Source organism: Carassius auratus, unplaced genomic scaffold (assembly GCF_003368295.1).
Source record: "Carassius auratus strain Wakin unplaced genomic scaffold, ASM336829v1 scaf_tig00005214, whole genome shotgun sequence".
In the NCBI taxonomy this organism is placed as follows: Eukaryota; Metazoa; Chordata; class Actinopteri; order Cypriniformes; family Cyprinidae; genus Carassius; species Carassius auratus.
Window position 1 is genome coordinate 15,748 of NW_020523638.1, and position 15,397 is coordinate 31,144.

Below are 15,397 nucleotides of genomic sequence, written 5' to 3' on the forward strand. Positions count from 1 at the left end.
TTTTTTCACTATTAAAAGTAATTTGTTTGTTTTGATGTGGAAAGTGTGTATCTCTGTAGTTATTAATGAATACTGCTTTTTTTTAAGCGATACACAGGACGTTTTATTTGATTAGAATAAAACTGAATAGAATAATAATTGGTTCAAATGGATTTCAGAAGAAGCACTCGCTCTTTATGCGCTTACAAAGGTGGCATCATGTGTGAATGTTTTCTGACCTTCATAACCTCTCTTTATTGGCCCACTGAAGAGACACATGAAGAGCAGCATGTCTGTCTTTAGAAACATGCCCATTCAAAGATTGCTTTCACACTGCCACACACACACAGTCCTCATACAACTGCCACGTGTTGTTTTATTTTATTGCAACCAGTTTTTTTCACTTAAATGGAAAGACAAATAAATGTGTAATCTATGTATAGAATAAAAGTGCTTTAAATAGTTAATTATATCATTTCAATAAATACCTTTTTTGATTCATTGTCGGAAAGGCCCCTTTGGAATGTTTTTTTTTAAATACCTCCTAAATAAATGTATTTGAAAACAAAGAAATTACAATAGTCATCATCCATTCAAAAGCAGAGGAGCATTAAGATAAAATAACATAGTCACATAAATAAGCGTTCAAATGAAACATCGCTCTTAGACTACAGAGATCACGCTTTGCAATTACCTTTATAGTCTAGAGAACACCAGGACAAATAAAATAAAAAACGCCTCCACGTCCACCAATGATTGTCATGCTTAAATGGTTTAAAAAGAACACAAATGAGAAAATTCTGTACATTCATCACGTAAGGTAAGAAAGAATTGCCTGAAAACTGTTCTCCATCCATTTTGCACAAGTGGCAGAAACTCTCCAAGCAGTGTCACTTTCACACGCCGGTGGACCTCTTGGCGTGAAGCATTTCTATAAGCAGGTTGTTGCACGGCACTTCTCCGCACAGGTGCTTGTAGCACAGGAAGTCCTCGGCCTGTGTGCTGAGCGACCGGACCTCAGGCAGCCGCAGAATGAGCTGACTGAAGCGATCCAGACACTGAGGGTAAGAGTAGAGCGTGTACTCGAGCAGAGCGCTGTTCACCTGCTCCTGAACGCTCTCCACTAACTGCTGGTTCTCCAGGAGCTTCACATCTGCAGACAAGAAACAAATCATTACAGGATACATTCACATCTATTGCTTAAAGCTGCAGTAACTTTTGTACAAATATATTTTTTACATATTTATTAAACCTGTCATTATGTCCTGACAGTAGAATATGAGACAGATAATCTGTGAACAAATCAAGCTCCTCTGGCTCCTCCCAGTGGTCCTATTGCCATTTGCAGAAACTCCATCGCTCCCGGTAAAAAACAACCAATCAGAGCTGCGGTCCGTAACTTTGTTTGTGTTCAAAATGTAGAAAAATTTATATAATAATAAGCAAGTACACCATGAATCCATTTTCCAAACCGTGTTTTTGGCTTGTCCTGAATCACTAGGGTGCACCTATAATAAGTGTTTATATTCTGACTATTTTAGATTGCTTCGGGGGCACCGCGGCGGAGTAACCCAGTACCTTTGTGATTCTTCATAGACATAAACAGAGAGAAGTAGCTCCGGCTACGATGTTCTTCCGCAAGACGCAAGCAGTTCTGTTTATTAACCGCTAGAGCGTCAAAAGTTACCAACTGCAGCTTTAAGGCTGGGACACGCCAAGCCGACTTCAAAGACTTCAGCAACGAACTGAACAGTGGTGACGAAACGAAGCCTCGTTTTTCTAAACTTCTGGTTACATACAACTGATTCGCAAACAATTCAAAGCTTTCTAAACAGTGTTTTGAAACACTACTGTCACTGTAATACTTACTCCTCACTGTCCCTCCACTGACTACCATCATGACTGTCTTCCATATTAACCGAGTGAAAAAAGTCAAATCTTTGGAGTGTCTCCAGTCAGCACAGAATTGTGACTAATGTTGATCTATAGTGGTGTTAAAGTTGCATGAATTCAGATATGACCATTCAGAATGAGCTTGCATTGCAAAACATCTGACTTGTATCTTATTTGATATCACATATGCAATTGTCCCAAACCACAAACTAAAAAACAACAACATGTGGGTTGTGTTATAAAAAAAAAAACTGAGTCATATATGAGAGAATTAATCGCATTTGGACTGTCTGAATATAGCTATAGTCTCAGCAGAGAGGTTTGTGTGTGTGTGTGTGTGTGTGTGACAACAGCCTGACCCATTAATGGAGCACTTTAAAGCATTAGCAGAGCTCATCAGAAGAGCCATTCACACAGTAATTAAAATGTTGAATAATCTTTTCAAGACATTTGAAGGACACAAATTAGTCAATAAAGCTGTTTCCATTTAGACCAAGAATGAAAAAAAAATCAATGTGAGCGTGAGAGGAGATGACAAATTCTTTCGCTTTCAAAACCAGCTTTCAGCTGTTAGTTTATTGTGCCTAATGAAACGGAAATTGGACATTTCTAGAAAAAGGTTTGTTTGCTAGGTACAAGTTAGAGTTAAAGGTGTTGTATTTATTTAATACCTTTAGTGCCCACTATATTTATTAATCTATATTTTTTTTAGACAGGGCTAGTTTTCATGTAAGGTTTCTGTAGAAGACACTTAGCTTAAATGCTTTTGAAGTATAATAACTTCTGAATGAATTCTGTCGTTCAAACTAAAATATTTTTAGCTGCTGTTGAAAACAACAACAACAACAACAACAAAAAAACAAGCATAAGTTGAAAAGAGTAACTAATTAATGTAGGCAGATATTAACTGAAAAGATACATTTTGTCCTCAAGACAAGTTTTTTTTTTTTTTCAGGAATATCAGAATGTAATATCTGAATCTGAGCAATACAAACTTTTTCACATATGTTTACAAAAGTTTTTTTTCTTTCTTTTGTGTGTGTGTGTTTAATCAAGACTTTAAGGCAGTGGTTCTCATCCTTTTTCACTCCAAGGCTCAATGTTGTCCACAAAAACCCCAAGACTTCTCCAGTTGTTTGTGTCTGAGTGGATTATGGACTAAGAATAAGAGTATTTATTATTATATATTATTATATATTATTATATTTTTATATTATACTATTTATTATATTTTATGATATTTATAGGTTTATTCTAATTTATTTGTATTAATATCTACATGATAACATTTTGAAGCATAACTAAAAATATATAATAAAATGTATAAAAATGATCATGAGGTTATAAGATTTCATTAAATTACTTGACTTTTCATTGCTTTGGTTTGTTTTAATGCTTGTTCATGACTATACAAAATTCATCATTCAAACATAAACCTACTTTATATTCAGTGGAATAAAACGTCTAACAGATTGCCTAAACATTTCAAGTGGATTTTTAAAATATGCAATCACACCTGTTTTTTGCTTCATATTTACCACATATTTACCACACTTTGTGTTTTGCATCTTTTTTTTTTTTTGCTATATTTTGTCCCTCTGTATACTGTCATTGTGTCTCTGTGTGTACTTAAAAGTATGTAGAGCAGTGTGTGAATAGGATGCAGTCGTACTCACTGGGGTTGAAGAGGATGAGGAACTTCAGACAAGCCATCTCTTTTCTGTCCACCTGCAGCAGCTGCAGTCTCCTGGCCAGCTCCTGTCCTCTCTGCACCATACTGACCAGAGGAGGTCCCGCGTCAGACACCGTCGACAGATCCACCTGCAGCACACAGAACCTTCACTACACTTTCTCTAATAACATCTTCTGCTCCTCTACAAGCATTGAAGCTTCCACACGATAATGATGAGGGCTGGAAACACTCACCTCCTGTCCTGTAATGAGTAGCAGACTGTTGTCTCTCCCATGATGCACCTGTCTGCAGATATGATCGAGAAGCAGCAGCTCACTCCAGCAGTTATGCAGCAGTCGCATCTGATCTCCTACCTACATCAGGAGAAATGAAGAGTTATTACATGCTTAGAGTATCAGGCCACAATACTGACTTAACGCATGATATTGTAATGTAAGAGGATAGTTCATTCAGTCTTTTTGTCCATAATCAGTGTTGTTAAATTCTATACTGAAAACTATGAGAATGTGTTTCTGTTAATTGAAACAAAGCTGAATAAAACCCTGTGGGTTCATCCCATAGGCGTACTGTAGAAACTGTATATTCTATCGCCCTTCACCAACCCTACCCCTAACCCTAACCCTCACAGGAAACTTTGTGCATTTTTACTTTATCAAAAAAACTAATTCTGTATGATTTATAAGCGTTTTGAAAAATGGGGTCATGGGTTATGTCCTCATAAGTCACCCTCTCCTTGTAATACCTGTGTCATACCCATGTCATTATACAGAGTTGTGTCCTGATATGTCACAAAAACAAGAGCACACACACACACACACACATATATATATATATATATATAGATTTAACATTAAAGGGGTCATACGATGTTGCTAAAAAGAACATTATTTGGTGTAATGAAATGTGTTTATGCAGTTTAAGGTTAAAAAAACATATTATTTTCCACATAGTTACTGTACATTATTGTTTCTCCTCTATGCCCATGTCTATACGACATGGCGATGGCGCCAACAACAATACTACCTTCTTTGTTTGCGTGAAAATCTTGTCTGTGTTATGCAAATCTTCAGATATAGTGATGTAGACATGTGGGGGCGTGTTTAAACGAGGTGTTTTGGAGGGTGTGGATGAGTCTTAACTTTTATAAAGAATATCTCTTTGGATTTAAGACTTTTGTGTTTGCAACTTAGAGCTTGTAACACTCCAAAGAGAAAGGAAAAATTGAAATCACATCATATGACCCCTTTAATAAATACTATGATAGCATATAAAAAATTAAAAAAACAATGAATTGGGTCCAATGTTGCTTTTGGACCCCATTGACTCTCATGATATTCTGTTTCCCTTTACACACACAGGGGGCGGAGCCTCTTTTCACATTCAACTCCAACATCCAATAACAGTTTGCAACACAAAAAGGAACAAAGTGCAACGTTAAACACCTTGTTATCCACAACACAACAACATTTTGTACATGCTACAGTATGGACAAAAACCGTTGAACACAAAAGTGTTTCGAAAGTCAAAAGGGGTCCAAACCATCATTGGAAACCTTTGACTTTAATCGTATGGACAAAACAGAGATACTGTATGTTTCAAAAGATCTTTTTCTGAGTTCCAAAGAAGAAAGTCTGGAATTACAGGAGGACTGTAAATAAAGTCGAGCGAATGCTTTGATTTAAGATCTGAGCTTGCCTGTAATTGAGTGTATGTGAGAAAGCAAAAAGCTTCAGAGAAAGCTGTGAATAGGAAATCGATGACTGTTCAACGAAAAGCTAAAGATATTTCACACATGATCTAAAAATATTAAATAATCATAATTTCAGAGTCTTGTTAGAATTTCTCCTCTCAATAAAAAGTCTCAAAAGGCCTAAACGACAATAAATGTGTCACATTCAGGCGATTTTACTTAACTCATAGAAAGTACACGGCACAAGCTCAAGCACGTCACCTCTGACTCTAAAACCCAACGCATGCAAAGGAACAGCTAAGCGGATAGAGACCATAAACTGAGGGAACGAGAGTCCTTGTGAGGAGCAGTCGTCGAGCACATATTGAATGCGCTGTATTTATGAGCACCGAACGATGACCTCTCAAACCTTCTCACCTGTCGTCCTTCATCGGTCTCTCCATCTCCATCCCGCTCTAATCTTCTGCTCGTATACAGTAGGCTGTATTCTGAAGGCCACGTTGTGTCAGTATTCTGACGGTAAAGCTCTAATAGAGGCGTATCGCTACATATATCAACCACAGCCCAGACACAATCACTCAAACCGTGTATCCACATCTAATCAACAGCCTCGGAAACCTGACCTCTCTCGTGCTTGCGGGCACAAAGAGTCAGACTTATTCACAAAACCTCCCTGGTACGCACACAAACAAGCACCCTTTTCAGTCCAAATGCAAGTTTTCAACATCGCACGAAACCTTTCAGCAGTTGGGAACAATGTGGCTGCGATTCCTGCACTATTGCTGTACGGAATGTAATTAAGTGTTTCTGAAAGCGTTGTGTCTGCAGGAGTCAGTCGCTGGAATGTGTTTTCAAACTCAACACAATTCATGCTCGCGATCGCAGAATGCTAGTTGCCATGGCTGCAGGATGGAATGAACTGTTTGAAAGTTTGAAATTCTGTTTCGGAATCACAGCAACAAGGACTCGTTTGTGATTTGCAACACTCCCAGATGTGAATATAGCAACTGAGTGTCCAAATTCGAGATTCCAAATTCACATCTGATGCCTTCTTGCCAAATTTCCTCTCAGGATATTAACATCCATCCGAACCCTTTTGGAAACTTGACGCATATCATCAGCGATACCGCCACTAAAATCTAAACATTAAAACGTAATCTTACTTTTAAAGCTGCTATACAAACATGCTACAACAAAACATTAACAATATCTGAATGCCTTGGCGTCCCTAAATGTTATCTTTCAGTAAGATACGTGGTTTGGCGACAAAATAGCAGACTTTCTCGTATTAGACAAAACACTCCAGAATGATCATTTGGATGATCAGAGATGTGTCCACAAGCACACACACACACAAACACACACACGCACACACACACACACTTTGTCTTATCACAGACATGTACCTTTAGTTCCTTGAAGAAGACACAGCTTCTTGCCCACTCGACTATTGAGAATAATGTCTGATCCGCCATGACACACAACATGCTGAACGGCCGCAGTTTATCCAGTTTCCCCTTCCCGCTCTGCTCCTGATGAAGATACGCACAGATCTTCCCTCTCACCTGCAAGTATAAAGGTATAGAGCAACTAAGTCAAATTGATAAAATAAATGTATAAAAATGGTGGGACCCACTTTATATTAAGTGGCCTTAACTCCTATGTACTTACATTTTAATTAATAATTTAGTACAATGTACTTATTGTGTACATACATGTTTTTACATTGTACTTATATCTAAAAAAAACTGTAATTACATCTGTATTTAATTTCTGTAATTACATTTATAATTACACTGTTGACCCATACTTTACACCTTAACCCACCCTTAAACTTACCCATACCTCCAACCCTCTCCCTAACCTTACCCCTATCCCACCTCAATAGCAGCAAAAGTGTTTTACAATGCAATATGAACACAATAAGTACATTGTACTTATTTTTTTATGTAAGTACATAGTAGTTAAGGCCACCTAATATAAAGTGGGACCAATGGTGTGTGAAATTAAATACCTTTGCACTGTTTTTAACTTAAATACTGCATCAACTGAAAAGCAGCATAAAACAGGTTTTTTATTTTAAATTTAGAGGCGAATACTGTTTAGTACCCTCAAAATACAAACTATTAAAGGAAAAGTGGTAACGTTTTACAATAAGATTCTATTAGCTCACTAATTAAAGGGTTAGTTCACCTCAGAATTAATCTCACCTGAGGCAAATCCAAGCATTTTTGTAAGATAAATATCCAGATTTCAAACTTAATAAACACTTTTTTCTCACTTCTGCCGACTGATGGACACGGAAGACAAAGAGGCGGATGTCGTAGTTCGTCAGTGCTGCGTGGTTAGTGACGAGCGCGGAGGGAACAAGACAAAACGCTGGTCACGAATTAGAACCACAAAATGAGGATTCGTAAAAAAAAAAACGTCTGAGGATTTCGAAATAAGCCAAGAGGAGACTTTGTTGAAACTTTGTTTCCTTTGCTCCTATATTTCCCAGAGGTGCACGCGACAACAAACACCCACTTACCCCCAATGAAAGACTTGGAAGAGCAAGGACAATATTTAATATAGCTTCGATTAGATTATTCTGAAAGATGAAAGTCGCATACACCTATGCTTCGAGGTTGAGTAGAAGATGGACAAATTTTATTTTGGGGGTAAACTAACCCTTTACTGTAGTAACTAACATCAACTATCGATCAATTTTGGTAATTGCTCATTGTTAGTTCATGTTAGTTCAGGCCATTAAATATTCTTAACAGATACAACTTTTGATTCTTGTATTTTTTGTTTTGTTTTTTGTTTTGTCTTTTGTACTGTATTTTGTACTGTTGTATTAGTAAATGTTGAAATTAACTGATTAATAAATGCAAAGTATTTTTATTGTTAGTTCATGTTAACTAATGAACAGTAGTTAACTAATGTTAATGAATGAATTCTTACTGTGAGGTGATAGAAAAATTTGATATTATTAAACAAAAAATAAAACATGCATTTAATTAAAACATATAAAAATAAAAATTTTACACTTGTCTTTGAAAGGTTTGAATTAAACTATGCACCCTTTTTAAATCCCAGATATCGCCTCCCTTTAAAGGGATAGTTCAGCCAAAAATAAACACTGTGGCAAACTTTGCCTAACCTCATGGTATTCCTCTTTTTTTAAATGTTTAAAATCATCTTTTGCAATCAAAAGAATGTCTTGGGTTAAATAAAGTAGATTCATTTTCCTTAACTAATTCATTTCTATCTCCAGACGATGAAACTCATACCTGCTCCTCATCTGGATCACAGCTGACCAGCTCGAGCACCAGCGGGGGCAAGCCAGGGTTCATGGGGCTGGTGTGTGGGGACGCAGGCATGCACCCGTCAGGGTACGGGTACCCTAATGAGGAGTCTGGTGAACTGGAGTATGTGTCTGGGTATTCAGCTTTAATGGATCTGCTCTGTAATGAGGGAGCAGTGTATTGGTACTGAGCCGGGAATGAACCATAGCTCTGCAGCGCAACTCCCAGGGCCGGGGGGCAGAGAGGGGGGCAGTCGTACTCCGGAGAGCACAGAGAAGGAGGGTGGAGACCTGAGAGTGATCCAGGAAGTGGGTACTCAGTCTGGGTGCTGGACAAGAGGGATGGCTTGACCTCTATTTTAAAGCCGCTAGCTCTGATTAAAGCTCTCTTCTGCTGTTTCAGGGCACGGTCCCGCTTGTACATGGGGCCAAACTTGTTTCTTCCCCCTCTCATTCGATCTGCACGGACAGCTGGGAGGAAAGAGGATGAGAGTGTTAAAGTTTGCATATCAAACGTATCAAATATTATTTACATTTTGCAGATGTGCTGTTTGTCTAATGAAATTGCCGATGTAAGTCTATTTTAGGAGCACGGTGGATAAAAAGCCAAATAAAGCAAGGAATGCCTGGCACGGTTTTGCTTGAGTAATTCAGGGCAACAGCAAATGGATATTTCTCTTCATATGGACATTTTCCGGCCTGGTTTTTGTGAACTCTCAACATGAATCCCCGAGTCTTATCAGCGCGTGAGGAATGTGTCACAGGCGCGCGCGGAAACAGGTGCTTCTCTGCACTCGGCCTGGGAATCGCGCGCACAGAGAGCAACATAAGAGACGAACAAGGATTTTCCATCCCAGAAACTTTAAAATAAGTAAGTTAATACATTATTAGTAGTTTAAACTGATTTGGAAGAAAAAAAGCTTGGGTACTTGTTCATAAATGGCTATGAAGCATTCAAATATATTTTTTACAATTTATTAACTGGTATAGATGCTGTGCGCATGTTCCCCAATGAATCAAAACACATGGTTTTCGTTACTTGTAAGTAAATCTAGGCTATAAGTCTTTTCATCTTCTGGGTATAAACTTCATAATGAGTGTTGTTAAATATGAAATAAAAATAATTGTAATTAAATCACAATAATGAAATATCCAAATAAATGTCTTTAATGACAATCAATGCTTAGTCTGAAGTGAAAATATAACTTAAATATACCTTTCCAGCTAAATGTTTCCTGTTTTCTCTACATGTATGTTTTCTACTGAGCACGGCTCACCCTCGAGTCTCATGCCGACGCTGAGGCACTTCTGGAAGCGACAGAAGGGGCATCTCTTCCTCTGGGTTTTGTCAATGCCACAGTCCTGGTTCTGTGTGCATGTGTATCTCTTGTTATTTTGAACCGTCCTCTTGAAAAAACCCTGTCATGGTAATATAAATAATAAGGACTATATTCTGATTGTTCAAAAACAACAGGAGTAAAGCCTGTAATCACACTGGACTGTTCTAATTGAACAGACCAGAGTTGGCAGCCAAATGTAGTAAATATTTGCATACATGATGAACCAAAAAGTACATCTTATTAATAGCATTAAGAAAGACTGTTATGTAGTAATACATTTCATTGCATTAGCTACATCAAAATAATTCAATCATGGACTTCACTGTTCATAAACTCTTTGGTTATGATTATTAGGCAAGTGCAGCATGCTGAGTTAATAACAAAAGAGAAACTGGATCGTACCTTACAGCTTTCGCAGGTAAGAAGGCCGTAATGATATCCGGACACCTTATCTCCACACACCGGACACAACTCCTCCAGCTCCTCATCTGCTGTGAAGTCCATCACCCTCACAGATGCGTCTGTGACTGAGGCAGCAAATCAGGTGCTTGAGATGCCATGATCAGATGATCATATATATATAACATCATTTTGTTTTCATTTTTGTAATTATTATTGAACAATAAAATAAGAGTATAATGTATAATGAGCTAAACATCACGAGACAGCTTTATCACATAAAGTAAAGCATGCACTATAAAATACCTTAGTGTATTCCCGAACAGTTGTCAAAAAATAAAACACCAACTGTGTAAAAGTGTCAAATCTCAGACAAAAATGAGAAATTAATGCTAGAGATCTAGAGCTCTCGATGCATCTGCTTTGTTGTGTATCTGGACACGCAGAGGAAAAGATCGATTTGATTATAGTGACTCTCGTCATCCTCCTATATGGATGTGACCACCCACCCACCGACCGCCTGATTCCCACGCCCACTTCACCACACACACACACACACACACACACAGCCACACACACACACACTGTGTTTGTTTACTCAGATTTCATACTAAAAGTATTAAGCAGCGAGTTATCAAAAGGTTAAGGTAAATCTATACTTTATTGCCCCTGTGGGAAATTTGTCTTAGGCTCAAAAATACAACCACCACATCTCATTAAAAAATATAACAGTAAGAAAAGAAAGGGAAAAAAATAATAATCCTGAAAAACATAACCTGACACAATTTTATTTAATATCTTAATTGCAGAAGGAATAAACAAGTTCTTAAACCGATTTAATCTACATCTTGGAATTCTTCATCTCCTACCTGATTGAAGCATTACAAACTCACAGTTCAAGAAATGTGTTGCATCATGCAGAATCTTATCTGCATGATAAAGCCATAAAGTCTGAGCCTTGTCAAAAAATACATCCTTCGTTGAAGCCTAGTGCACAAACTGTCAACATGAACACGCCATGTAAGAGAACAATCAAGATGAACAGCAAGGTATTTATATGAGGACACCTGTGTGACTGGAACATTATGAAGGGCGATGTTCACTACTCTATAAACTGACTGATTTCAGAGTGTTAAGACAAAATGTATCGATCTTTATATAATAAGCTAAGGATAGTGGTGTCCTCACTAAATTACACAATGTAATAATTATTAGTTTTGCTCACACAGTTATCTGTGTATAATGTGAAGAGAACTGGGGAGCTCACACACCCTTGAGGTACTCCTGTGTCAGAGATCATCTTATTGACCTTAACCTGTTGTTTTCTACCCATTAAGAAAAAAGAAAAAAACATCTTATAATATAAGGATTTACATCCATGTGTTTCAGTTCAATAGTTAAAAGCTGAGCTAAAATCAATAAAATGAAGAGGTGCATATGCCTTTGACTCCTCCAAATGTTTAGAAACTAAATTGATAATTCTCCCTACAGCATCTTCAGCACTCCTGGCCTGTTTATAAGCAAACTGCCATGGATCCAGTTTTGAGGATACTTCACTTTTCTTTATAGACACAATGTATTTCTCAAAGCTGAAAAAGCGTAGGCTACCCCACACCGTTCTGCCGCACAAGTTTACAAAAGTCGTGCGGAAATCCCATCAGTCCCTGTAGATTTATTTCACATAGTAATTCAATTGTAACTCAAATGACAATATTTATTATTTGATTGTCTTTATTAGTTATAATTATAAGTTGTATTAGTTATAATTTATTGATGATTTAATTAATATTTACGATGAATACTTGTCATTCTCATGTGGAAATTAAACTACGGACTAGTTAAATTGTTTAATTAGCCTAATTCAGGTGGTGGAAATAATCGTCATTTACGTTTTATTTTATTTTATTTTTTAATCCGAATTAGTTTTCTTAATGTTTTGGGGTAACTACTGATAGGCTACAGAAAAAAGACCCTGTTGCATGCATTTAAATAACTACTGCAATATATTTAAACAAGGACTATATTTAATCATCAAACTGAGGCAAAAAATTAAAAAATTATGCGCTCGATAACAGTCTTGAAAAGCTTGAAGAAATGGTACACAGATTTTAATGGAAGAGATTAATTGAAGATTGTTCCTTTTGATAATTGACAATATCAGTTTAAGATTTATTTAACCACAATTTAGCCTCTATCCACTTACCTGTAATGCATATATTTAATATCCCATGTTTAACTAGAAATACTTAAATAAACGAATAAATTGAAACACATGCATTATAGGCGGAAGTCAAGCTAATTCACCGACAGAGTTGTCTAAGGCTAATGTTTTTAAATAATGCATTCTCATTAGGGACGCGTATTTGCGCTGCTCAAATAGATAATTAGTATTAATCTATCTGTATTTCTATGTTTTGTACCGCATAAAATTGTTTGCGCTTCACAGCGTGAGAACTGAAACTTAAAGGAGGACCGATGCTCGAACAGCTTCAGAATGATTGTTTCGTAGAGACTCACCATTGATCTGCGCGTCCAGCACGTGAGCCGCTTCAAACTGCGTCTTTATCATTAAGCTCCAGTGGTCCGTCCAGTCCTTCAGAAACTTCAGAAGCGAATCTAACAGGTCTGAGGTCTTCCTCGGTGTCTGAGCGTCTTCCTCTGCGCTGGATCAGAGTATTGGAGAGGTCTTCATTGGATAGCGCGCGCTCATGTGACAGCTCTCACGAAAATGATGCGCGCCAGTCGTTACAGCCACAGCACTTTATTATAAGGGCCGCAAAAAAAAAAAAAAAAAAAAAAAAAAAAAAAAAAAACTTTCCTATAAACTAAAAAAAGGAGGCATGTCATTCACACAGTTAGGATTGGTACATTAATAAGTATCCTACAATGATGCAAAAACAAAAGAGTTTACATTTTATTATTCTATGAATAGGCTATATAAGCTATATATAAATATATATTATTTTTTTATCGCTTCGTCGTTTTAAAATAAGTATTATTATCATATTGTATTGGCTTATAAAGATTTAATATATTAGCTAATGTAGGCTAATTATAAGGGCATCTTGTATTCAAGCCAGAGTTGTCCTCTTTGAGATACACCAAGACTTAAAACGGTTAGAGCCTTCTTTGACAAAAAGTAGGGGTCAATGACATGACAAAGTCTGAATTTATGAATTATTCAAAAAATACATGAATAAAAAAAATCTAATTCACGCGATGCTGATTATTTTTCTTCAGTCCGAGTGAAGGCCTATCAAAAATAAATACAATGTAATTAATATTAAAATATTATTAATATATACATATATAAAAAAACATAAAACAGAGGTCCATTTTGTTATCGTTAGATTTATTTACGTAGGCTATTCATTGTGAAAAGGCACGCTTTTTAAGGTGAAACTGATCAAATTGTAAAAACTTAATGTGACTCAAAAGTATGATTTACCTTGAGAACTTCTTTGAAAATAACGATTGTGTAAAAAATAAAAGTAAATATTACTGTAGGTCTACATTTTTCCCCCTAGGTGGTTACACCTTTTGACATCGGAGTCATTAATTCCAGTGTTTGCACGAAATCCATTGAATGCGTTTATTAGCTGATGTAGGTTAACTATGATGACATCTCGTATTCAAGCCAAGGTTGTCCTCTTTAAGATACACCAAGACTTAAAACAGTTAGTAGCCTTTAGCCTTCTTTCTCTAAGATTCACAAAAAGCGGGGGTCAATGACCTGACCGAGTCTGAATTCATTAATTATTTAAAAATACAATAAAAGAAAAAAACAACTACTGCTACTTCAAGTGGCGCTCATTATTATTATTTTTTCGGGAGTATTAATAGAAATAAATAAAATTTTATTAAGATTAAAATATTGTTAATATATATAAGAAAACAATAAAAAAGAGGTCCATTTTGTTATCGTTCAATTTATTTATGTAGCTATTCATTGCGAAAAGGCACGCTTTTTTAAGATGAAATGGAGCAAACTTTAAAAACTTCATGTGACTCAACAGTACGATTTACCTTGAGAACTTCTTTGAAAATAACGAATGTGTAAAAAAATGAAAGGAAAATATTACAGTAGGGCCTCGTGGTAACACCACTTGACATCGGAGTCATTAATTCCAGTTTGCACGAAATCCAATGAATGCGTTTCAAAACCCAACTTGATTACAAAGACGGCATTTCTATGAACTCGCGGACGCTTTGAAAAGGATTTGTCAAATATTTCTCTACTTACCATCTCAGAAGTCCTTTATGTGTCAGAGACCCATAATATCCATGACCTATAGTGCACAAAAGTAATTGCTCTCAGAAGAATATGAGAGGAGGTCGCAAAAGCCTCTAAAGTTCTGTCTCAAATGTTCTTCTAAAAGCAGCATTTGATCAGATTCATATCTGTGCAGTTATTCAGTATTTAATGGCAATAAAAATGAACTGTTTATTGCCATTAAACTGAAATCACGGAACCTGTGAGCCTGATAAAAAAAAAAGTCTTCTGAAGTCTTCATAGGCCTAATCTTCCATGCAACTTTACAAAAGCAGGCGTATTATTTTATTACACGTGTATATTCATGATGCAAAATAAAATTAAGCTTACTTTGATTTATATTTAACATCAAGGCTGACTGAATGGAGTGGGTCAGCTGAAGAAGATAGTCAAAACTAGTCTAAATAGTGAAGTGGCCGTCGCTTCATGCATTTAAACGCATTTGACAGTGTGACAGACAGTGTATCAGTTAGCGCTGTCAAGGTTAGCGCTGTTATGTCGGGCTGCTGTGCTGCTCGCTCTGCTCTGTTCTTGATACGAAGAGCCTCACCGAGATGCTTTGACTCCCGAGAGACTATTTTTGCTTGGCGAGCATTCCTCCGTCTTCTGCTTAAACATCAATGTCTGATAGTTAAGAGCGAAGGGAAATGGTAACCCTTGTGAAAAAGAAGTGCGCTTAATTGCATGAATGTGCTACTTCAGGCTACTTCACATCTTAAAAGTATTTTTTTTTTTTTTTTAATAATTATTAGTTTTATGATTTTGATTAAATAAAAGGTCAATGACGTGTACTTAAAGAGAGCACGCTCTCATGTCTAGTTGTCTAATGTCTAATTACAAG

General features: G+C 36.7%; 1 protein-coding gene across 1 annotated transcript; it reads right to left on the reverse strand.

Moving 5' to 3' along the window:
* Positions 1-337: 337 nt before the first annotated feature.
* Positions 338-12,858, reverse strand: LOC113070677 (steroidogenic factor 1-like). Its single transcript, XM_026244067.1, has 8 exons — positions 12,801-12,858; positions 10,287-10,411; positions 9,822-9,963; positions 8,531-9,015; positions 6,662-6,820; positions 3,799-3,918; positions 3,549-3,693; positions 338-1,132 (listed from the first exon to the last, which is right to left on the reverse strand). Exons 1-8 carry the CDS (start codon positions 12,850-12,852, stop codon positions 876-878), a joined length of 1,485 nt encoding a protein of 494 aa, XP_026099852.1. The 5' UTR covers positions 12,853-12,858; the 3' UTR covers positions 338-875.
* Positions 12,859-15,397: the final 2,539 nt, after the last annotated feature.

Coding starts and splice junctions, on each gene's coding strand:
- LOC113070677 (XM_026244067.1), bottom strand. CDS start 12,852: ATGATAAAGACGCAGTTTGAAGCGGCTCACGTGCTGGACGCGCAGATC. Junction 9,964..10,286: donor TTACCTGCGAAAGCTGTAAG/GTACGATCCAGT, acceptor TTACCATGACAG/GGTTTTTTCAAGAGGACGGT. Junction 6,821..8,530: donor GTGATCCAGATGAGGAGCAG/GTATGAGTTTCA, acceptor TTATACTTGCAG/GTGAGAGGGAAGATCTGTGC.